This window comes from Vigna radiata, unplaced genomic scaffold (genome assembly GCF_000741045.1).
Source record: "Vigna radiata var. radiata cultivar VC1973A unplaced genomic scaffold, Vradiata_ver6 scaffold_282, whole genome shotgun sequence".
Taxonomy (NCBI): domain Eukaryota; kingdom Viridiplantae; phylum Streptophyta; class Magnoliopsida; order Fabales; family Fabaceae; genus Vigna; species Vigna radiata.
Genome location: NW_014542222.1, coordinates 178,351 through 204,352, shown reverse-complemented (window position 1 = coordinate 204,352; position 26,002 = coordinate 178,351). Strand labels below are relative to the sequence as shown.

The window sequence follows — 26,002 nt, the reverse complement described above, 5'->3', positions numbered from 1 at the left end:
TTACATTATAATTAATAATTAGAATTTAATTTTAAGTATTCATTGTGACATCCCAATTATATAATAATAATAATCATATAATATAGACGTCATCATTCAAATAAAAGAGAACAATTTAGAAATAGATTTGCAAATAAGTCTTAAAGTTTACAGTAATCCAAGAACTACCAGAATTTAAACCTTAAGTCAAAGGTCTAAACATAAACTTAGATATAAAGAGTACATATAAGTGATACAACTATCAGATTATTTCAAAATGACTTAAATTGAAATATAGAAATCCTAATAAACTAAGTTGCAACATCAACATCTTCCAACTCTTGCTCCAAGGGAACCTCTTCAACAACATCTGCTCCCATCCAATTGGATGATCATCGCAAAGGAAAACATACCCAAGCAACACACAACAAGAAAGCAAGGGTGAGCTAGATATACAAAGACCATACAACCCATACCAATTTAACCAATACATAAGTATGTAAAAACCGAGTATTTCAAGCATGCAAGGACCATAACACAATACAGACTAAGATCGATTGCATTATTCTGATACCAATGATCAACCACGTGATTTGACCATCCGGACTAATAAGAAATGTCAAGTTCCAGGGGTTTGTGCACCCGGGTGGTGTAGTAACTGGGAAACCATCAGCTGCCACTCGAGGTTAGTCCGTTATAACTCACCCAAGAGTCTATGGGCTAGGACCTCCTGCTATTCTCACCACATGACTCATCACTCTCTACTTGAGCATGGATGATCATTAGAATGTTAGGATAAACTCCATAAGGACACTCCGGCCATTCATACGGTCAATCACAACAAACAACAGGGCACCACCATGTAACCTCCCTTGAGGATCATGGAATTACATCCATAAACCATATACATATAACCTTTCACTTTTACATTGCATACAAACATATATATAATATTAATTATACTTCAAAAGACCACAAACAACCCAACAATTCATCAAAAATCGCATGAAACCATTCCATATACATTAATAGACAATAACAGTCCAAGAAGAACCACTAAACAATCCAATACCCCTTAAAATGTTACTTAGACAAGGAAAAAAACTTTGAAACCATGACCAACAGTTCTGAAAAGGTCCAAAACCCCCAAAGTGACTTAAAGAACGTCAAAAAATGATACCCAGAACCCCGAAAACCACCTAAAACTGTCTTGGATGATTTTCCAACGATAATAATCGATTATCACACGTAATAATTGATTATTTACGAGAGCTTTAAAGAAAATACGACTTTCTGACTAGAATAATCGATTATCAAGTGAGATAATCGATTATTCTTATTAGTTTTTGACAGCAAACTGATTTTTTTGGTTTGGTGCATCTGAGACACATCCAAATGATCAATTTAAAATTTGTAACACTAATATTGATATGAAACATGTTTATAGATGAAAGTAAAGTATTGCATTGGTCATTGGATAGGAATTAGATGTACTAAACCAACTTATTCCACTCCAAAACATCAAATTCAATAACTAGAGGACCCCAAACCCAATTCTAACACTTTGTACCTATTTTGACCAATTTGGTGACTCAAACAAGTCACAATCCACTTGCTAAGACTGCCTCAACATCCCAGTTACACCCTAGACCTCAGTTACTCAAAAACACCCTCTCACTTCCTCTAAACTCACTCAAAAACACTAGTTTCATCAACCTAAGGACTCAATTCCACTTCTACCATTTTAATCATGTTATGGACCAATTTTATGAGCCTAACAAGTCACAAATGACTTACCTAAGGTGTCCCAACAGTCCAAATGCACTCGTAACTCCTGTTTCTAAATTTTACTACCTCTCTTCCTCACAACAGTGCCTAGGACCCTACCAGTTCATTTCACCCTTCAAAACAACCAACATAACATGACTCACACCCTCTCAACCAATTTTAATCACAACAATATAATTTCCCCCAATTTATTATCAAACAATAATTTATACATTCACCGTCATGTTATCATCAAGACATGCAACTCAACCAGCTCAACAATTATAGACATACCCAAAACAGTGTAGTAGTACAAAATATAACACAGTTAAATGACATACAACTATTCTAAAGAAAATTATCTAGCTCCCCTTACCTTAGTAACAATAGCACAGCTTGCTATAACGCTCTAAACAGTTGTCAGTGGAATCTTACCCGGAGAAGGACTTAAGCAGTGTCCTATAACCACCACATTGGTGATGAAACAACTCTTAGAGCTAGAATTTAACATAGGAAAACTGGAAAAAGGAGAACACTAGGCACATACAACTTACCCTAGGTTCCCAAACAGCAGAGAAGAAAGGCGAAACCACTTACTGGTTTGAAAAGCGAAACCAATCGGTTCAATCTAAAACTCTCGACGTTCGGACGTTGGACACTTTCTAAACGAACATGCACTGGATTAATGTGAAACAACGGTAGAAAGAAAGCAAAGAAGGAGAATGAGATTTTTTTAGAGAAAGAAGCATTCTGAAAAATAAGAATGAACTTTTTGCCTTGGTTTTAAGAACTTCAACATAAATATTAAAAATTGATTTTCCTTTTATTAAAATGTCCCTTTTTTATATTAATATTGTTTCCACCCCTCTTTATTCTTCCTTTAATAAATATAAATATTTTTAAGTCCTTACATTAATAATTTAAATTATAATATATTTGTATCTTCAAATCGTCGTATTTTTTGGTTTCTCAATTTAACTATTAAAGAAAAACAAGATAGAACGGATTTATGAGTTAAAATTTTTAACCAAACTCATCAAATTTTGATGGAGCGTTAAACTCGTGTGTGTCTATATATATATATATATTATGTTAATTTAAGTCAAAATTTACCACCTATTTTTATAAAAGTAAAAGTTAGGAACGTGTATACGGGAACTTGACCGTGTGACTCATAATCTTCCATTCCTTTCTAGATGTGCCACGAAGAACATCTGACTATTGTTTCACATTAATGCCAAAATATGAAACCCTAAACCACTTATTGATTGTTACAAAATAAAAGGATAGATATACATTGAGATTCACAATTATAACTTTTTAATAGAAAATAATAATTATATTATTTTTAGCTGATTATAAAATGTTCAGCAGTTTTCGAGATTAATTTTGTAAAATATAAATAATTGTCTCTAGGAAACATTGACATGGTTTGGAAGTAGGTTCCAAATTGGCCAAGAACCGGATAAAATTCAATATTCAAACTAAACGCGTAGAAAAACATAGCGACAACCCAACAACAATTAAATGTCATTATCAGATACCAGAGAATCTCCTCAATATCTACTTCAATACCAAGTTCAAATATTCATGTTCAAATACCATTTTTCTCTCACAAACCATTCATCAAAACCTCAGCCATGAAGCTGAATCGCCTCTGCATCGTTTTACCACCAAATTCTGGTGAAATGGTGGTGCCACTTGAAAAGGGTGTCCAACAAGAACCCTTCCAAACACCAGAGAAACAAGTTGTTGAGGCCAAACAGCCTCAAAGGGCATGTGGGGGACAAGTTCTTGCTTCTCTTAGAGATTTTTTGGGCAAGTTATATGACTCAGGGTGGTGGAGAATTTGCCAAAAGGAAGAACACAAAGAGAAGCACGACTCTGGTGTGTTGTTTCATGACATGGATGGTGTGCAAGTTTCTGTTAACGTCGGCAGGGACAACCCCAGAATTTTCAGCTATGCAGAGCTGTTCATAGGGTCTAATGGTTTCAGTGAAGACCAAGTTTTGGGGAGTGGAGGGTTTGGCAAAGTGTACAAGGCCGTTTTGCCGAGTGATGGAACCGTGGTTGCTGTGAAGTGCTGTTTGGCAGGGAAAGGGAAGCAGTTTGAGAAAAGTTTTGCAGCGGAGTTAACAGCCGTGGCTGATCTTCGCCACAAGAATCTTGTGAGGCTGAGGGGTTGGTGTGTCAATGAAGATCAGTTGCATCTTGTTTATGACTACATGCCAAACCGAAGCCTTGACCGTGTTCTGTTTCGCAGACATGAGAATTTGAAGGCCAAGCCTCTTCAATGGGGACAAAGAGTGAAGATTGTGAAAGGTTTGGCAGCTGCATTGTACTATCTCCATGAGCAACTAGAGACTCAAATCATTCATAGGGATGTTAAGACCAGCAACGTTATGCTTGATTCCCATTACAATGCTCGGTTGGGTGACTTTGGCATGGCAAGGTGGCTTGAGCATGAGCTTGAGTATGAGTATAAGAATAAGAACAGGAAAACAACATCAATCAGAAGTGACCATTTCAGATTGGGAGAAACGTCAAGAGTAGGGGGCACAATTGGGTATCTTCCTCCTGAAAGCTTGCAGAAACCAAGCAATGCTACCTCTAAATCTGATGTCTTCAGTTTTGGGATTGTTGTGTTAGAGGTGGCATCTGGAAGGAGAGCAATTGATCTCACACAGCCAGATGAACAAATGATTCTGCTTGACTGGATTAGAAGGCTTTCTGATGAAGGGAAGCTTCTGGAAGCAGCTGATACAAGGCTACCAGATGGATCCTTCATGCTCTCAGAGATGCAGCATTTCATTCACACAGGCCTCCTCTGCACACTCCATGACCCACAATTGAGGCCAAGCATGAAATGGGTAGTGGAAGCTCTTTCTGACTTTTCTTTTAAACTACCACCACTCCCTTCTTTTCTCTCCCACCCTTTATACATCTCTTTGTCTTCCCCATCTGATACTAGTCACAGTCCAAGCAGCACAAGTGGCACTAGCTCCACCACAGATAATGCAAGCATAACCACCAACAATACCTCAAACTATGTCACGGCAGCAGGTGAAACTGTGTATGTAACCGCTGAGTACAAAAACAGTGAAATCGTCTCTTCTAAGAGCATGCACCACCAGCGACCATTTCCTGTGGTAGAAACTCCAAGAGAAATACCATACAAGGAGATTGTTTCTGCTACAGATAACTTCTCTGATTCAAGAAGGGTGGCTGAGCTAGACTTTGGAACTGCTTACCATGGCATCCTTGATGACAAATGCCATGTTTTGGTGAAACGCCTTGGGATGAAGACTTGTCCTGCACTGCGTGATAGATTCTCCAACGAACTCCGGAACCTGGGACGGCTTCGCCACAGGAATTTGGTTCAACTTCGTGGATGGTGCACTGAGCAAGGAGAGATGCTTGTTATTTATGATTACTCGGCAAGTAGAATCCTCAGCCAACTGCTTATGCATCATAACAATGGAACTCGAAGTGGAGCTTCTTTCCTCCAATGGCATCACAGGTACAACGTAGTGAAAGCACTGGCCTCTGCAGTACTCTATCTACATGAGGAATGGGATGAACAAGTGATCCACAGAAACATTACTTCCTCCGCTGTCATTCTTGAGCCTGATATGAATCCAAGACTCAGCTCTTTCGCTCTGGCAGAATTTTTGTCAAGGAATGAACATGGTCATCATGTAGTTTCTGACACTAGAAAATCGGTTCGTGGGATTTTCGGCTACATGTCACCAGAATACGTGGAATCAGGCGAAGCAACCACAGAAGCTGATGTTTATAGTTTTGGTGTGGTGGTGCTTGAAGTTGTGAGTGGACAGATGGCAGTAGATTTCAGGCAACCAGAGGTACTTTTGGTGAAGAAGGTTCATGAATTTGAGATGAGAAAAAGACCATTGAAAGAATTAGCTGACATTAGACTCAATGGAGAATACAATGACCAAGAATTGATGAGATTAGTAAGGTTAGGAATTGCTTGCACAAGTTGCAACCCGCAGCTAAGACCAAGCATGAGACAAATAGTAAGCATCCTTGATGGCAATGACAAATTACTTGTCCAGAATAGCAAGGAGAGCAGGGAAGAATGGAGACAAAAAAACTACCGTTCTTTGTCAATGGTTAAGAGAATCCAAGCTCTAGGAATACAGTAAGAAATTGCAGAAGGACATTCAAGTTACCTAATGGGAACTGAAATTTTTGTAACATAGAAAAATCTCTATCTTGTTTTTGCCTCCATGTTTTATCTATTTTGTCTACTTAATATCTATACTAGGTTGTATATTATATAAAAGAAGCTTCATGTATCAGTGTATTTTTATGCAGAAGCATGGCAAAAATCATGTGTTTCTATTCATACTTCAATTTTCTAGTTTTCAATTCCACAAGCAAAGTGTATAAAATTCTCCAACACAGTATTAAGAACATGGAGACAAGTCAAGCTCACACATTTAGCACAATGTAACTTCAAACTCTTCTCTCTATTCATCTGCTTCAATCCCAACCCAATTAATGAAACCAAATAGGAACTCCCTGAAAGTGACCTGACCATTCTTGTCCCAGTCCATTTCTTCTGCAAGGAAGACAAAATCATAGAGGGAAATCAGAAAGGTAACATAAAAATAAGAGAGGAGAAAGGAAAGATCAAAGAGAGATCATGCTATAGAATTGAAGTGAAGTAAATAATACGAAATCGGTGTTTAGAGATGCGCGCAGGGGATCTTTCACGAGGGTTGGTCTCATTCAGTGTTCTGATCATGTCCTTTTTGTTGAGCTTTCCATCACCATTTTGATCAAAAAACACAAAGGCCTCAACTATGGTATTGAAAATTTCTCCAACCTGTTCTAACCCTGCTTTAGATGACTGAAAGAAAAATGTAATCATGATGAAGTCATTACATAGTTTAAGCAGATATACCAATTTCAAGATCAATAAAGCATAAAATTAAGTTTCCAATGAGTACATTAACAGAGGATGAAGGTTCTGCTAGTAGATGGATGAGGCATAGAAGAACTATAAACTCATTGAACTGTATGCCCTTGCTTCCATCAAGATCACAATACTCAAAAAGATTCTCAATCTCCTGCTCTTTAAGATGAAGTTGTAGATGTTCTAAGAACTTCTTTAGCTCATTGGGTTCTATAGATCCATTAGAATCCTCATCTGTGAAAGATACAACATAAAACACTTACTTTTCTACCAAGATTGAACTTTAGCTCATTCAAAACAGAATATTGGAGCTGTTATTGAAACTTACCATACTGTTCAAACATTCCTCTTAGAGTTTTCAGCCTCTCCTTAAACATTGGGAACATCATTACTATACTATCAACTGATTTCAATTTGCTCTGTCCAAATTTATATCTTCTCATTTCAACTATTTTCCTTTCAATCTTGTCATCCAAGGACATATTCTTGCTTGACTTGCCAATACATGACATTATCACTCCCATTTTATTGGCAAAGACTTCTGAGAAGAAAGCAAAAAGGTAAGAGTAACAATCCTTGAAATGAAATGAGGTATAAGGAAACAAAAAAGAAACTAATCATGTGTTAATTTTTATAAATCTAACAATAATGTCTTTGATATCTTGATAAATATCAGAAGTGAACGAATTATTTTTAGTTTTTCTTAAGACTGTTATCAATATGCATGTACAAGGGACACAAGAAATTCTCAATTCTTGCAGCTTTTCAAATTATTGTCATGTAATGTTCTAGTAAAGTAGAAACATACCTGTCAATTTTCTGGTGCTTGGCTTATGATAGGTAAATAAGGTAGTTTTGGGAGAACCAAAGGATCAGAAGGAAGCAATTTCTAAATATGCAAAAAATTTGAAGAATAGAGAAGCATCTCAAAATTCCAAGTGGGTCTGAGATGCCATCTTTTCTTGAGTGCTAGGCCATCTCCAAGTATCCAAGTTCCAAAGGAGTACTTAAGGAATATGTTCCATTGACTTTAAAAACTGCAGATTATGCTTATTCACTGTTTGTTTGGTGGTGTTTCCAATAAACAAAACCCCAAGGAAAAAGGACAATTCAAGCACGGACTAACTTCTGTGTTAGATGTACAAACATTCGCATTTTAGTAATCTTTAAAATTATTTAACATATAAAAATATTTAATACATTTATATTAAAAATATTATATCTATTCATTTTTAAATTTGAATATCAAAATATATCAAATTTTAGAAAAAATAAATTCTAATTTAAAGTCTTAAAAATATATTTAATCACAACCTTTAACTTGGTTTTACCTAACGTTTTTTCTAGGAGCTGTCATTAGTTCAAGATGGAGAAATAGAACATGACCAGGTAGTCACTGTTGTTCCTGGTTTCTCCTTGTACTGAAGACATCATATTTGACAATTTTCTTGACTGATGAATAATATTGGGGAAACTGTGTCCAATACTTTGCACATTTCTATGTTGACATTCCTCGTAGATAATGGAATGTTCTTTGTTGAGAAGGTTTAACCAAAAGGATGAAAAATGAGTCAATTTGTTTAATGTTCCGACTTATAAAATATAAAGGAGAATGATATTTGACAATATTTTTTGACAATTTTGTCGATAATAATATATGTATAATTATTTTATTGATTTATTTAAATTTATATTTAAAAAATATTTAAAATGGATTAATTATAAACTATCATATATATTTTGTCAAAAAATTATTAAAAAAATATTGTTAAATGTATTTTTTCTAAATATAAAATATAATCGTGGCACTATTGGACAAATCAGAAACGCAGTTGGTACACAGTACACTTTGGATGTGCATCACCTATAAATATCTCAGTTTTGTTCAGTTTTAATTAATATAAAATTTCAGCAGAGCTGTGTTTTGGAATATATCAGTTTTTGTTATTATAAAATATCTTTCAAAAGAAAATCATAAAACATATTATTAAACATTTTATAATGAATTAAAATTAAATAAATTACATAATTTTATAGAAAAAAAAGAAAAGTCAATTCTTTTTATTTTGATAATATAAATGTTATAAACAAAATACACTAAAACCGGATATACTATAACATATTCAACATGCATAGCTATGTAAATTTATTATTTATTAATTAACTCTAGATATATAATGTTACATTTAAATATAATTAGTGGTTTATTTTTGTTTTATTTTCAATGAAATTTTATATCAAATAATTTAGTTAAAAAAAATTAAAGAGATGGTTTTTGTTTTCTTTTTCAAAATTCAATTATACTTTTATACTTGTTTAATTTTTAACAAGGTATTGAGTTCCATTTAGATCTTTTAGTCTATTTTAGGCAGCACCTCCCTTACATGGTTAAAAGATGAAAATGACCTTTTGTATTTTGCATAAAACATTTTGAGAGGTGCAGCGGATAAAACATTTTAAAGGTGCATTTATCTGATCCATTACTATATAACTAATGTTAGCATTATTTTGACTGAAAAATAACCTATTCAAAACAAATACAGTAGAAGATTATTTATTTGAAAATTTGGATTTTTTTTTCTATTTTGAGGAAACTATGTCCAATACTTGTAAAACCAGAAAAAAAAAATTGGCAATATTATTTATACAGTAGTTTAGTGTGTGAGGATAAGACATTTAATTATTCATATATACTTATTTTCTTTTATTTTTTATATAGCTACTAAGGAAATAAATAAGGTTTATATAAATGTTTTTGCTTTATATGATACATTATGAGTTCTTGGGTTGGGTTGTAGATGAATTCGAGGGTGGTACTCGCCCAGTGGTCTAGGTGTTTCATCCTACACTTTCAACCTTTCAATTTACACTTTCAAAAATTTCACTTTTGACTTTCTGACAACTCATCCTATGTTTTCAACTTTTTCAAAAGTTTTATTTTTAATTCTAATAAATATCTTTTCATATTTTTTCTCTTTCTTATTAAAAGCATTTTGCACCACCTTAATAATAATTTAATTTAATTTAAAATTCACATATTATTTAATATAATTTTATATTTTAATAATTATTAAAGTATGACTTATATTATAATAATAATTATATTAAATAATTAAAATGAAAATAATAATATTAAAAATAAAAAATAAAATAGTAATAATTAATTTGATTTATTAGATTAAAATACATTAAATTATATTAAAATATTAAATTAAATTAAATAATTATTAAATTTAAATAAAAAAAAATTTAAATTTTGTTTTACCTTTTAATTATAATAATTATTTAATTTAATATTTTAATATATTTTAATATAACCTATATTTAAATACATGTAATTTTAAATATTATTTTTATTTTCATTATTATCACTCTTATTTTAGATTTTAGTTATTGTTATTTTAATTATTTAATAAAATTATTATAAAATTATAAATCATATTATAATAATTATTAAAATATAATAAATAGTATTATAATGTTAAATTAAATTAAATATTTATTAAATTTTAAATAAAAAATAAAACTGTTAACATATTTGTTAATCAGATATAGAAATCCGATAGTTATATGTTTCAAATATGGATATCCGATAAATAGTTGTTTTTAAAAGTTTGTTTTTTATTTAAATTTAATAATTATTTAATTTATTTAATATTTTAATATAATTTAATACATTTTTAATATAGTAAATCAAATTTATTATTATTATTTTATTTTTTATTTTTACTATTATTATTGTTATTTTAATTATTTAATATAATTATTATTATAATATAAATTATATTTTAATAATTATTAAAATATAAAATTATATTAAATAATATTTGAATTTTAAATTAAATTATATTATTATTAAGGTGGTGCATAGTACTTTTAATAAGAAAGAGAAAAAATATGAAAAGATATTTATTAGAATTAAAAATAAAACTTTTGAAAAAGTTAAAGGTATAGGATGAATTGTCAGAAGGTCAAAAGTGAAATTTTTAGAGGTATAGGATGAAGGGTTGGAGGTGTAGGATGAAACACTCAAATATGATTTGTTTTCATTCTTTTCTTCTTTTAGGTTTAAAACGATAAGTTTAATTAAGTTCTTTTTAAGGGCCAAAGGTAGTTGTAGGCTTATTAAGAGATTATAAATAATAGATTAGAGATGCTTACGGGGGAGAGTCTTAGCAACCGTGAGTGAGGATTTGAGAGCGAAAAAGTTTTCAAGTGTTGTCAAGTCAAGGTATACGAGTAGGTTGTGTTGAAAATGCATAGAACAAGGATTTTTGCTTGGATTAGAAGTAAGGAGAGTTAAGCTTTTATATGTATGACTGATTGTTTTTATGTAATCTTATGTTTATGCCATTCCGGTCATGTGTCGGGGAGTGTTAGTGTGCCGCATGTATTATCGAGTTGGCTTATAAACCAATATCATGTGTTGCATGAGTTTTAATAGGTTGGGTAATTGTGATTTTAAAGTAATAATGTTATTCATGTTAGGATTTCGCATATATATATATATATATATATATATATATATATATATATATATATATGCATCAAGAATCATCTTATGCACATCGTTTTGGACATATCTCTCTGATTCTACAAGAATTTGAGTAAAAACATTGGTGAGTAACATCCATTTACCAAACACAATACTTAGTACAAGTCAGAAATGTTTGACGAGACATTTGTACCCACTTGAAAGGAGAAAAGTAACAGGACTCGAATCCACCTATTGCCTTACATAGGCAAAAAGGAAATCATCAATTTTAAATACCGAGATATAACATATCATCCTAGTGATACATGACAAGACTAGAGAATCAATGAGGGTTTTTTCTATTAAACTCAAAGAACTCAATATACGTCAATTGGAATTAAGTCTAAAAATACATTCAAAATAACATTATGTCTACTTTGACCTTTACTTTTATTTGTAATTTTCTCTACAGAACTATGAATGAGTTGGTTCTTGTTTTGTTGGATTCTAGACTTAAAAATCTTACTTTTAACACCAGAATCGTAATTTTAAAAGTCTGAACTATTTTAAGGAGATTAAAAACTTTCAATTAACATGTGGCAGCCACTATTTCAGTTAGACCGTGAATAGAAAAGAAACAAATTTTGGCCATATTTAATTTATAGTAGTATAAGAAATGGAACGTCTGATACCTTTATCTCTATCAAGAAAATAAACATGAAATGATGACTATACTTTATTAAAGTAATAAAATAAAAAGAAAAAGAGTGGTAATTAAGGAAATAAAGTAAGGTATTATCACTTAGTATTTGTGAAGCTTATTATATGGTTAGTGTAACATGTATAAAATAAAAGGTCAAGGGCATAAAGGAGATTACACACACTGGAGGGAGATATTGAGAGGATTACGTTGGAAGAAAAATTATATGCCTGGTATGAATCTTTCTCTTATCTTCTAGACTCTCTGAACATTCCCTCTGCTCTTCCCTACTCACTCTGGAATATTTCTCTACATCAGGTTAGATCATTACGCTTCCAGCTTAGCCATCACCGACCCATTCCATTATTCTATTACTATTGCATTGTTGTTGTTTAGTTGTAATAGAATAGAAACTTCACTGTTATATATACACTCTGCTTATACAGTTTTACAATAAAAATTCCATATGTTTCATTGGTGCTTTCATTGCTCTTCATGGCGGAAGCTACCAGACTAAAGGATATTCAAGCTGAATTGAAAACTCAAGGCAGTGAAATTCAACAATTACTAGAATGATTTGATATGCGAGACTGTCAAGAGCGTGACTACAATGCTCAAAAAGAGGCAGAAAATCAACATCGTTTTGATCAAATACAAGCAACCCTAGAATGCTTGTTACTGGAAAAATCAGCTCACCAACACCATGAAGAGTCCACGGCGAACACTACATCAACACCGATTATTGTTGTGTTGCCCATGAGGAATATTTCTCTAGACTCACTTTGATGGCACGTCTTCAGTGCTTAGCTGGATTTTCAAGGCGGAGAAATTTTCAACTATCACAATACACCGGATATAGCGAGGGTGGAAATAACTGCTATGCATTTTGAAGGTGAAGTTGTACCTTGGTTTCAGATGTTACAGAGGTTAGCCGCTGTAAATACGTGGATGGATTTAACCCGTGCTCTTGAATCGCAATTTGGACCTACGCCTTTCGATTGCCCAATGGCGGAATTGTTCAAACTGCAGCAAACAGGTTCAGTCTCTGATTATTATTTGCAATTTATGTCCTTGGCAAATAGATCAGCAAGTCTAAGTGATTAGGTAATTTTGAATTATTTTCTGAGTGGGTTAAATATGGATATTAAGAGCGGTGGCTTTAGCAAAGTTATTCGAAGATAAATACAATCCTGCAACCAAACCCTTCACTAAAACAATGGGTTCCACTTATGCACCGAAAACTATGTCTCAGCCTATGCAACAAGCATATCACCATCAAAGCAGTAATATTAAAATGAACCTTCCACCTCTGTTACACACTCCTAGCAGTCCACAACTAAAAAATAGCAATGTTAAGAGGATTAGTCCAATGAAATGCAATTGAGAAGAGATAAGGGCCTTTGCTATTTTTGTGATGAAAAATTCACTTTTAATCACAAGTGTGTCAATAGGCAACATCTTTTCCTAGAGTTAGAAGATGAGGATGTAACTCAACAAGAGACTGTAACAGATCAAGAAAATGAGAATAAATGCAATGTTTCTAAGGAAACGCATCACCTTTCTTTGCATGCTTTAAAAGGGGGAACCCGTGGGGGCACCATTCGATTTTTAGCTTACATTAATGAATTGCCTGTGCAAGTCTTAATTGATGGAGGAAGTTCTGATAACTTTTTACACCCAAGGATTGCCAAGTTTTTAAAACTTTCGATTGAACCTGCTCCATTGTTTAGAGTGATGGTAGGGAATGAGAATTACATGCTAGCTGAGGGACAAATTCAGCAGCTCAAGTTGTAGGCACAAGGACACTTACCTGTTTTCTTACTACCTGTTTTGGGGGCAGATTTAGTTCTTGGAGCGAGTTGGTTAAAAACAATTGGCCCTCATATGGCTAATTATGATGCTTTGCAATTGAAGTTACTTCATGAGGGCTTATTTATCACTGTCAACACCCAATTTCGTCCGGATTTGTTTTGACTTTATTTTATTTTTTTTATGCTCATGTTTCTTTATTATTATTACTTTTTACTTATTTTCTTTTTTTTATTGTTTTTGTTTTATTATTATTTTGAATCTCTTTTTGGAATTTTCTTTTTAGACTTTTGATTTTACTTTTTAGTTTTGCTTTAATATGGTTAATATTGTTAAAAAAAAAAGAAATAATGAAAAAATGAAAAAATAACGAGAGTTGGAAAAGTTCTGGGAGAAGAGGGAACATGTGTGCAAGACGACAAAGGGGGTTAGAGACAAAGCAGCAGAAAACGATTTTTTTTGACAGGCAAGGTATTGGGAGGTGGCAGAGAAGTTTTGGATGTACGGTTTTGTGAGGAGGGTGTCTGTGAAAAAGAAAAGGAACCAAAAAAGAGAGAGAATAACAAGAGGAGGATTGAACTTAAGAGAGGGGAGGAAGGACGATTGAAGAGAGGAGAAGGATCGTCAGCGGCATTCACCATTCAACCACAAACAAAAACAAAGTTAGCCAGAGGAAAGGAATAGGTCGCCGGAGGCGCTAGGCTGTCAACAGCAAGTGGAGCTTCGAGAGGTAAGCCAACTATGCCTATGCCTTACTCGCTTGAATCGTCATGTAAATGGAGTGCATTGTGTATCGCTTTATATGTGAATTTGATATGCTAAATGTGATATTATCCCTTCTTCCGCTTCCTCCAACGCATAAAACACATTTCATCATTCATCTTCAACTTAAAACCCGTTCGACTCATTCCATGATTCCTCTTCGTTTTCAAATGGCATTCCAACACACAATGTCTCTCACTCCAGCGTTAAATCAAACAATCTTTTAGCCAACCGCAAATTCTTCGACTCGTCAAAAAACAACCTAGCTGAACCCACATCATCCCCTTTGCATACCCTGTTATCATCACGTTCCAAGAATTTCATCAGACATGTACCGTGCAGCCACAATACCCTTTCATCCAACATAAGCAATGAGCAGCCCCTCAGTACGCCCAACCTTCGTCAACATAGCCTCCCTTTCTTAGGTAGGACCTCAGATGCCATCCCCAGTTGACAGCCATGGACCATAATAGACAATAAAATATGCCTCTCCCACACATTTGACCACAGCCAATCATCAACAACAAATTTGAATACCCATCAGAAGAATAACAAAAGGAAAGAATAGCAAATAGTACCATCATTCTCAACCCACCCACACACACAAAATCAACCCATAGCCACCATAATAGAAGCCCGAAATCAACGCACACAACACCATAACGAAAACCTGCATAATACCCAAGCAAATACAAAATCTGAATTTCCAAATCATCGCCGAGCACCCTATACCCATCGGAATTCAAGTCGAAGATGGAGGTTGAGAAAGAGGAAGCGGCGTGCCCTGTTCGGAGGTTGTGACCTCGAAGGTGGAGAAGGTGGAGTTGGAGAGGTCGACGGCAGCGTCCGACTTCACTGGCTAAGGGGGCATGGGGCACCAACGGCCAGTCCCGGCGGAAGCGGTGAGATCTCAGAGTTTGAATCGTGCGCGTGCGAAGAAGAGAGGAGAAGTGGCGGTGACGCCGGCTTTGATGCTGGAGGCATCTGCCGTCGACGGCGACGATGAGACTGGGGAAGGCGAAGGCGACGGTTTCCGGTGCAGTCGGCGGCAACGACTGTTCTCATCGGCGGCGGCAAGGATGTTGCGGAGGAACGATGTTGTTCTCTTTCGCGCGAAGAGAGGGCGGAGACGTCGCCGCTGGTAGTGGCTCCTGGGTGAGGGTCGATGTTGCCGGCGACGCTAAGGCTGGCCGGATGGCGTTGTGCCTGTCGGAGGGTAGCGGCCGTTTGGAGAAAAGGAAACTGGCGTGTGGTCGCGCTTGGGAGAGGAGAGACCCTAGGTCTCTTTCATTTTTTCGAATGAGTGGGAATGGGAGGAAAGGGGCAGAACCCCTAGTGTTTCAGCTGGGAAGAAGGCCTTGGGCCTAGGTTTGGACCATTTTCTCCTCTGCCACCCCCATTTCTCGTATTCACAGCCCCCTTCATTTTCATTCTCTACTTGGGCCAAGTAAAAGAAAGCAACAAAAAAAGACAAACCTTTTCTACACCCCCATTTCTTCTAAGTCGAGCCCCTTTTCCACTTGGGCTTTGGCCCAATCTGTTATCAGAATTTAATTTGGTTTGCAGCCCCCTTGTTTCGTTTTTACACCCCCTTTTCCACTTGGGCTTAGGCCCAATATGTTTATAAAAGGAAAAATAACTTAGACACCCCCTTCTCTTATTTAAGCACCTCCACACCTTTTGTTATTTACTTATCATTATTTATTTATTTATCTTTTATTTTTATTTTTTATCTTTCCTTTTGTTTCCATTGTAAATATTTATCTACCTTTTTTTAAATATACTTTTATAAAGAATAACAAAAAAATGTGTTTTGAAGGCTTAAGCACGTGTATGATCGCACGCATCGTCCTCGTGCTAAGGCCTTTTCCCCTTTCATTAAAAAAATAAAATGTGTTTTAAAGGTTTAAGCACGTGTGTGATCGCACGCATTGTCCTCGTGCTAAGGCCTTTTCCCCTTTCATTAAAAAAAATAATAAATATAAAATAATAAAATGTGTTTTAAAGGTTTAAGCGCGTGTGTGATCGCTCGCATCGTCCTCGTGTTGAAACCTTTTCTCTTTTATAAAAATACCAAAAATATATTTTAAGGGTTCTAGCACATGTGTGATCGCACACATCGTCCTTGTGCTAGAAAACCCTTTCTTTTTTATAAATAAAAATCAAAAAATATATTTAAAGGGTTCTAGCATATGTGTGATCGCATGCATCGTCCTTGTGTTAGAAAACCCCTTTTTTTAAAAAAATAAAAATAAAAATATATATTTTAAGGATTCTAGCGCATGTGTGATCGCACGCATCGTCCTTGTGTTAGAAAACCCCTTTTTTTAAAAAAATAAAAATAAAAATATATATTTTAAGGATTCTAGCGCATGTGTGATCGCACGCATCGTCCTTGTGTTAGAAGAACTTTTCTTTTTCTTACATAAAAATTAGGGTTAAATATGTTTTTAGTCCCTATACTTTGGAGCGATTTTGGATTTAGTCCATCTTTCAAACTATAGTACAATTTAGTCCTTCAACTTTAGAAAACTTTGGTTTTAGTCCTTTTTACCAAATTTTTTAAACTTTATTTGTTGTTTCAAGCACGTTTTAGTCCTTGTGTTTTGGTATTTTTTTACAAAAATACCAAAACATCCTTTTTCAAACAAACAATCAACCTTTCAGCCAGAACTACGTTATCCTTTATTCTCCATCAAAAGTGGAGATACGTAGGAGCAAGATCAGTCCTTGTCAGGTTCACTTTCCAAAAAATCAAAATTTATCCACAATCTTTTTTCAAGCAAATTTTCCAAACAATATCTCAAACAAATATTTTTTTCAAATAGTTTCAAAGAACTACGTAACCCTGATTTCTCAGTCCAACTGAGAATACGTAGGAGCAAGGTCAATCCTTGTCGGGCACAAAAAACATAAAACATTTTGTTTTCTTTAGAGTTTTATTTTTTAGGGGAAATTAAACATTTTGCAAACCACATCAAATTCGCATATTTAGTTAAAGGTACTGCCTTAGGGCAGGCGTTGTGGGGGTGCTAACACCTTCCCCACACGTAACCGACTTCCGAAACCAGAATTTGGTTTTGTAGACCTTGTCTTATCATTTTACGGTTTTTCCGTAGTTTTCAATAATAAACTATGGTGGCGACTCCAAATCTCTTTTCAAAAATGTTTTCTTTTTTTTGGATCGTCGTCTCGTCGCGATTCCGGTTGCGACAATCACATTACAAGGCGATAAAGAATTGGTGCCAGCTCAACCTCAATTAAACCATATCAGCAGAATGATGCCACCCAATATAGCAGAAATATACAATATGCATCTATTAGAGGAGAACCTCCACTTTGATACACTGTTACAGGCTCAGGTTGAGATGGACCATGAACTTGCTTTGTTCTTGCAAACTTATCATTCAATTGTTATTAATCATCATAATCCACCACCACAAAGATTCCATGGTCACTTTAATTCCTGGTTGGATGGCTTTAACCCGGTGGAGATCAAGCATTATAGGTGTCCTTATAGCCAAAAAGAGGAGATTTCAATGTTGGTAGAAGAATGTTAAAGGAAGATTATAGAGCTTTTAATGCTATACCTATTAAGGATAGTTTTTCCATTCCAATTGTGGATGAATTGCTTGATTCTCTCTTTATTGCTTGCTATTTTTCCAAGTTTGATATCAGATTTGAATATCACCATATTTTATTGCAGATAAAGGATCAACACAAGACAACTTTTAGCACACATCATAGCCATTCTGAATGTTGCAATTGGAAGAATCACTTATTCCAATTGGATCCAATTTCAGCGAGAGAAGCTTTGACAACAAGAGATAATATCCTATCTCAGTTACAGGCAAATTTAGTAACTTCTCACAACTATATGAAACAACGGGTAGATAAAAAGAGGCCAGATATTCAACTGCAAGGGGGTGATATTGCTTTGATTAAGCTGCAATCATCTACACAACAATCTCTGGCCTTAAGAAAACATCAAAAGTTGGGATTAAAGTTTTTTGGACTTTTTGAGGTGATTGCAAAAATAGAATCGGTGGCTTACAAATTGCACTTGCCTGACACAACTAAATGTCAATCGGTGTTTCATATTTCATTGCTTAACAAGTTCCAAAGTAATCTTCCACACAAAAATCTTCCACTGCTGTTAACTACTTCAGAGTTTGGGCCTACAGTTCAACCTTGGAAACTATTGAAATACAGAATGATAACAAGAGTGATACCAAGAAACCAGTAGAAAGGATTACCACTGTTAGTGCAGTGGGCCATCTCAGATCTTAAAGAAGCTAATTCGGACGATCTGGACGATTTGGAGGAGGTGAAAGAGGCTTACCTCTTGTTCAACCTTGAGGATAAGGTTGTTTTTGATGGAGAGGGTAATGTAACATGTATAAAATAAAAGATCAAGGGCAGAAAGGAGATTACACACACTGGAGGGAGATATTTAGAGGATTACGTTGGAAGAAAAATGATATGCCTGGTATGAATCTTTCTCTTATCTTCTAGACTTTCTGAACATTCCCTCTACTCTTCCCTACTCACTCTGGAATATTTCTCTGCATCAGGTTGGATCATTACGCTTCCAGCTCAGCCATCACCAACCCATTCCATTATTATATTACTATTGCATTGTTGCTGTTTGGTTGTAATAGAATAGAAACTTCATTGTTATATATACACTCTGCTTATATAATTTTACAATAAAAATTCCATACGTTTCAGTTAGTTTGACACTATTACTGGCTTTTGATAGATTGAAATAACTGAGACAAAAGCAAAACAACAAAAAAAATTGTTTTCTTCGTGTTCAAAGAAAACTTAGTGAAATAAATTAATTGATTGGGACAAAAAAATATGGTATTTCTCGGGCACAATTTATGACGAGTACCAAAAATATTTGTTTACACTATCAGCAATGGAAGGAGATCATAAATTATGAGCCACACACGATATCATATATCTATAATAGAATCCTATTGTTATACTTAGATGGAAACCAAGCATCGTTCATTCATCCAGAGCTCACGGATTTACGAGAGTAATCATCATTTAACAACTTTCGAAGATATAGATGTAAGCAAGACTATCACTATCATACAAATATCATTACTATCACATAATGGGAATAAGATCCGCATTATACACATTTCAGATTATACAATCTAAGGTAAATTATTACTTCCTAATATTAGTAAAAGAAATAGATTAGCTCCCCTACCTCAAGTCCAGAAAGCTTTTTATCTCTTATTGCTTTACTGCTATTATCTTTGAAGATTCCATGGCTCTTCTATTCACAAAGAAACTCAAATTATTATCAAGTTCACTCTTCTATATTTCTGATTGTTCACTAAACTAAAAGGCTGACATTTTATACTTGTTTTCAGTAACTTAATATTTTGGAGAGTTCTAATCAAAGAGAAACCAAGTCCTTTCATCTCCATTCCTTGTCTCTGTAACTACTTTCAAATTCTGTGTATGTTTTGTTTCATTTCCTTGGAAGCGTAAAAGTTTTGTTGTGTGAACCCAAATTATCACAAATGCTAGGGTGGAAATGAAAAGAAGAAGATTATATGTTGAGAAAAAGAGAAAATTACAGGTCATGGATGATGAAAATGAAAAAGCTACAACTTCTCAATCACAAAATCGAAATTATTAGCATTTACGTGACAAGGACATCATGTTTTCCTAATCTAATGTTATTAATCAAAAATAATTATAGCAGAGGATTTTCAATTCTCATGGTCGTACTTATATAAAGCTTAATTCACTATTTTTTAATTCAAAAACTAAATAATTCAAAGACTAATGAGATTTAACATTTTCAAATATAGTAACAGAGGGAATACATTTTTTTATTCAATTCTTTCAGTACAAGAAATACAAAATAAATTGTAGTTATTTCAATTCACTCCTATAAAATATTTTTCATTAAAATTTTAAATATCCATCACTCTTAATCTTTTTAATTGACATAATATAATTTTCTGTATTCAGTTATTTATAAAATTTTAGATTAAGAAATCATTTATCTTTCACTGATAAAATTCAATTTTGTATTTAAATTCCAGTTCATCCATAAACATCAGAAAACTTTAAATTAGTAAATAAGATACAACTGTCAATCATAATTTTATAAGAGATAGTAGAAATATTAAATATCTTTATTTGGAAATAATTCTCTTGGGAGAAAAATAATTTATTGTATTTATTTCGGGTCTTACAATAGACAACCAATCTATCTTTGAAAAACAAGTATGACTTGGATATCTTTCTGGTATATGAGTGCTAGATGAAATTAAATAGTTTAGAAAATGTAATTATTATATATGAATCTGATTTTGTTGTGATACATGTGTGCGTATATGTCCTCCATTTAAATCTTTTATGGCTTGAACTGTAACTTTTATATATATGGACATGCAGTCAAAGCATAAAGATACTTGGAAGAGTGATTATGGAAAAACAAGTTTGAATGCACATGATGATTTATTATGTGTTTAAATTTGATTTCCTGAAGTGGTTTGTTTGAGTTGTTCTTTATATATAGGTTTATGCAGGACAAAATACTTGGCACATGTCAACACATTATTAACCGATGTGCAAAAGACATCTACTAATAAAATTATGTAGCAGATGGTAAGAGAAGAGGGACAAGTTTGAAGTTAGGTCTATCTTTATTCCATTCACCAAGTTAGACGTATGTTTAGGTTTAGGGGTTATGGTGGATGAACAGATGGAGTTACAATTGATGTAAGTGTATATAATGTTTACGAAGAAATTCAAAAGCATATAAAAGAAGATGATATCAATAGATTATATTTACTGTTAGGATTGAGTGAGTTTTTCTTTCCAAATAAAGGTGGAAAAGTTCATTATGGTTTATTTGAATTATTAGATGATTTATCGTGTATCGGAAAGTATAATTGGGAATGTGTTATTTATGATTATTTGGTTTCTAGTTTGTGTGATGCTGCATTGTTTTGTATGGAAGAGATAAAAAATTCACACTGTCATCTGGTTGGTTGTGTATTTGCATTACAGGTATATTTTGATGTTAATTACAAAGTTATTGTTATAATTTTTAGTTATTTGAAACTGAATTTTGTATGTACCAAATCTAGGCAATGGAACATGTGTTATTTGGTCAGAAGAAGTTTGCTAGAACAAAAAGTTGTTTACCTAAAATCCTTCATTAGATGCATGTTAAAGTTGGTGAAGCAGAAGTTGAAAAAACATTTTAATCTAATGAAGTGAGATTATAATAGCTTATAGCAATTACTTATTATATAATTTTTATTGATTTTAAAATGATTTGTGTGCTTATTTTGTTTTGTATTTATCATTACCGAGGTATATATAACCAAAGAAGAAATATCTAATGAAATAGTTAAAGAAGCTTTAAATGGTTATCGTAATGCTAGAGTGAACGAGAACTTGCATAGACAAATCTATGACTAATATTGTTACAAAAAATGAAGTTTTACGTGCTATTATTGTTGACCAAGAGCTTTCGATTACCAAGCTTGAGAAAGTGGTAGAGAAGCTATAAATGTTTCTTGCACATAAGAGACAACAAAAGGTTTATGATTTGTTTACTCCATTTAAGAAGTCAAAATCAGAGAAAGATGATGACATATCAGCGAATGATGTTGAAAACTCAAATTCAAAGCAAGATTATATGGTAAGTGATGATTTTGAGAACAAAATTATACAAAAGTATAATTAGGTAGTACTTTACGGTGTTGGGAAGTCAAATTCATAGAAAGATTTTGACAAAGAAGGTGATGATGTTGGGAAGTCTAATTCAGGGAATGCTTCTGACATAATACATGTTGTTGGGAAATTTACAATGAAAAAGCTGACAATGTTTTAGGTGATGAAGAGATAAATATTAAAATATCTGACATGTACCCGTGTTTCTTTGTCCAAGGGGTTTTCAAAGAAACACTTTTCAGACACTTCATAGGTTGAGCTAACACCATAAAATACTATCTGATTATCTTTTTGTAAAATTTGTTCCCAAAACCATCACTTAACCTATAATCTTGCTTTGAATTTGATTTCCAACATCATCAGTTGATATATCATCATCTTTATTTGATTTTGACTTCTTAAATAGAGTGAACATATCATAAACCTTCAGTTGCTTCTTCTGTGCAGAAAACATTTGTAACTTCTCTACCACTTTCTCAAGCTTGGCAATCGAAAACTCTTTGTCAACAATAATAGGACGCAAAACTTCGACTTTTGCAACAATATCAATCATATATCGCCTATGCAAGTTATCGTTCACTCTAGCATTATGATGACCATCTAAAACTTCTTTAACTATTTTAGTAGACATCTTTTCTTTGGTTACATATACCTCAGTAATGAACTGTTCAAAACAAAATAAGCACACAAATCATATTAAAATCAATAAAAATTACATAACAAGTAACTACTAGAAGCTATTTTAATCTCACTTCATTAGATTAAAATGTTTTTTCAACTTTTGCTTCACCATATGTATGTAATGAAGGATTTTATGTAAACAACTTTTTGTTTTAGTCAACTTCTTCTGACCAAATAACACATGTTCCATTACGTAAATTTTTTACTTACAAAATTCAATTTCAAATAACTAAAAATTATAAATTATAACAATAACTTTTGTAACTAACATCAAAATATACCTATAATGCAAATACACAACCAACCATATGATAGTGTGATCTTTTTTGTCTCTTCCTTACAAACAATGCAAAATCACACAAACTACAAATCAAATACCCCAATTATACTTTCCGATACACGATAAATCATCTAATAAGTCAAATAAACCAAAATGAATTTTTCCACCATTATTTGGAAAGAAAAACTCACTCAACTCTACACTAAATATAATCTATTGACATCATCCATTTCATCTTCTTTTATACGTTTTTTAATTTCTTCATAAACATTATGTACATTTACATCAATTGTGTCAAACAATGTCCTAATATGACAATCAACTTCCACTTTAAACAACTCAAACATATGTACATCAACCCTAACCCCTATATCTAAGCATACGCTGAACTTGATGAATGAAATAAAGACAAACCTAACTTCAAACCCACCCCTCCATTCTAACCACCTACATAATTTTATTAGTAGTATCCTACTCATTTTGACATCCACATCAATGGACAAGTGCAATAACTAAATGCACCTATTTATACCAATTGAATGTGATTTGATAAGATTTCTCCTTTCTTATATCTTTTTCTTTTCCCTGCTAAAATTGTCTTCAAAAACTAAGATTAACAATGATCTTGTGTATTGTAAAGTTTAAACCAATTACAAAGTTAATAAAAGCTTTATTTGAAAGATTTTAAAGGTCAGTTCCCTAGATAAATTATAACTGTTAACTGAAGCAACTGCAAAGATCATAAGCAATCACCTTGTTGTGTGCAGCAGAACCACAGTACTGATGTGTAAGAGTGTCACCCATCCGCTCATAAAATCCCATCAAATCATCACTTATGAGTCTAACCAAATTAAAAAATAAAACAGAAGAAATCAACACCTTTCTGTAATAAAATACAAGAAAAATGCTTATTGAGGAAATTAGACAATTGTCAAAAAGGGAAAAATAAAACAAACTCCTCCAAAGAAGAAAAATAGAAAACTACCTTTATCAAATTCAAAATTATTATGGGATTCCCGTATCTTTTTGGACATTTTCAAAGTGAAGTTTGGAGGCTTGATAATTCTGATCTTTCTTTGACACTGCCGAAGACCAAGTGATAACATAAACAAACAGATACTGCCTCATACATTAGGTGGAGAAGAAAAGATAAGAAAAACATAACTCAAACAGTGCTAGTATTCAGGAAATGGTAAGGCATACATATGATATCAGGCTTAAGATTCAGACGTGAAGTTTCCTGTGACCACAACAGGGGGATTGAACCCCGATTCTGCAGAAACTAAAGTCTTCAATATTCATATATTAACCACTTTTACCAAAAATTAAATAAGAAATAGATACATGTTTTATTTTTTAAATTTAAGAAATTTAACACAATTAATAATATTAACTGTGGGAGTAAACAATGATATATAGGTACGAGCAGAGACAAACTCAGCATATGATTGACAACGATAACGTGTTGTGATAAGAAACAGGAGGTGTGAGAAGAGCCGATTTAATATGCTATGTTGAAAAAATGGACAAAGTCTCACCCAATTTCTCATATAAGTACCCAATTCTACTCTACTCGTAAAAATGGATAAAGTCTCACCCAATCACACAAAACTGTTATTTTCTTAACATATTGTCTGTATGTTTGTCTATGTTGAATTTTGCAGGTTGCACCTTATCTAGAACTTGTAATTGGCCTCAATAATACACATTAACAACCACTTGGGAGAATAATTAACTTCCAATAAAGCAATTCATATCATCATGATGGAAACACGAAAATTAATACACTAAGAGCAATGAATAAATTTCAAAAACTTATTTTAGTTGTTCCTACTTTATGAAAGCACAGTAAATCTACCATGGCAATATTATTAAATTCAGATGCTCATACAAGCTCTTAACAGGAATCACAACACATGTAACCAGAATCAATTAAAACAACACATCATATATACTTCCAATTTCCAATCAACAAATTAAAACACTAACACCGACTAAAGACACCTACGCCTACCTTATTATCTTCAATAATACTCATAATATATCATTAACACAACATGTTATATCATTTATACATTCACATTTACAGACATATTTCCTTAAAAATCTTCCCTATAAATACAATGCCTATTTACTTATACAAATAATATAAAAACACCTGTGTAAGAAAAACTATTCTTAAATGCACTAAAATTTCTACAACTTCGCAAACCAACACATGACATCCTGCAATTATCATACAACCAGAAATGGAGAAAAGAATTGGTTCTATGCAATTAACTCCCTGTACCTTGTTCGATTTCCCCTTTACCGCAACCTTCAAATTTCATGTATCTAGCTCTTCCGCTCCTGGGTTGACTCTCTGACTGCCAAACTCGTTCTCTCGGTGCCTCTCACTCACCACCTCGCTCTTCACGGATTGAGCATTTGGTGTTTTCGAAACTAAATTAAAAACAAAACTTATGTCTCACGCACTTACCCCCTTTAGTCTAGGGTTTTCGAAACTGAATCGAAAAGAAAACTAAAGATAGACAAATGATGAGAAAAGAAGAAAGGAATAGAAAGGGGACAAACCGCTTATGCTTTGCACTTTCAAAATCTTCCGATCACGTCTAGCCTGTGGCAGTCATGGAGTTCTCCCATTTTTTTTTTCTTTCTCGCTCTCTCTCAACCCAAACTCTAACCCTAACCCAAACCCATACCCTAACCCAAATCCAAACCCTAGACTTTCTCTTCCACAATGAAAGCCTGAACTATGCAAATGAAAGTATCGAATGAGGAAAAAATATTTCGATCAGCTTTGACGCACGCAAATGACAACTTTACCCTTAATAAAATGACCCACCGGTGTCAAATGAATGTTAATTTTTTAGCCGTGTCAAACAA

General features: G+C 33.4%; 2 protein-coding genes across 17 annotated transcripts; one reads left to right on the top strand and one right to left on the bottom strand.

Annotated features, from left to right (window-relative positions):
- Positions 1-3,204: 3,204 nt before the first annotated feature.
- On the top strand, positions 3,205-5,951 carry LOC106779495 (receptor like protein kinase S.2). The gene has a single exon (XM_014667608.2). The coding sequence runs from the start codon at positions 3,387-3,389 to the stop codon at positions 5,910-5,912; it is 2,526 nt and encodes an 841-aa protein (XP_014523094.1). The 5' UTR covers positions 3,205-3,386; the 3' UTR covers positions 5,913-5,951.
- Positions 5,952-6,200: 249 nt separating this feature from the next.
- On the bottom strand, positions 6,201-25,880 carry LOC106779496 (probable calcium-binding protein CML22). Of its 16 annotated transcripts, none has more exons than XM_014667611.2 (9): positions 25,691-25,880; positions 25,407-25,558; positions 24,102-24,198; positions 23,870-23,957; positions 19,661-19,729; positions 7,017-7,229; positions 6,723-6,922; positions 6,448-6,622; positions 6,201-6,331 (listed from the first exon to the last, which is right to left on the bottom strand). In XM_014667611.2, exons 6-9 carry the CDS (start codon positions 7,210-7,212, stop codon positions 6,240-6,242), a joined length of 663 nt encoding a protein of 220 aa, XP_014523097.1. In that variant the 5' UTR covers positions 7,213-7,229; positions 19,661-19,729; positions 23,870-23,957; positions 24,102-24,198; positions 25,407-25,558; positions 25,691-25,880; the 3' UTR covers positions 6,201-6,239. The 16 variants fall into 16 exon arrangements, 10 of the variants coding, with proteins under 10 accessions (XP_014523097.1, XP_022632310.1, XP_022632312.1 ...); XM_022776589.1 differs by having other exon boundaries at positions 19,661-19,726; XM_022776591.1 differs by lacking the exon at positions 19,661-19,729 and adding an exon at positions 24,320-24,405 and having other exon boundaries at positions 25,691-25,878.
- Between the last annotated feature and the right edge of the window lie 122 nt (positions 25,881-26,002).

Excerpts from the sequence above, each read along its gene's own strand:
- LOC106779495 (XM_014667608.2), top strand. The coding sequence starts at position 3,387 with ATGAAGCTGAATCGCCTCTGCATCGTTTTACCACCAAATTCTGGTGAA.
- LOC106779496 (XM_014667611.2), bottom strand. The coding sequence starts at position 7,212 with ATGGGAGTGATAATGTCATGTATTGGCAAGTCAAGCAAGAATATGTCC. Across the intron at positions 6,923-7,016 it reads AGGAATGTTTGAACAGTATG|ATGAGGATTCTAATGGATCT; the intron begins GTAAGTTTCAAT and ends TATCTTTCACAG. Across the intron at positions 6,623-6,722 it reads AACCTTCATCCTCTGTTAAT|TCATCTAAAGCAGGGTTAGA; the intron begins GTACTCATTGGA and ends TTTTTCTTTCAG.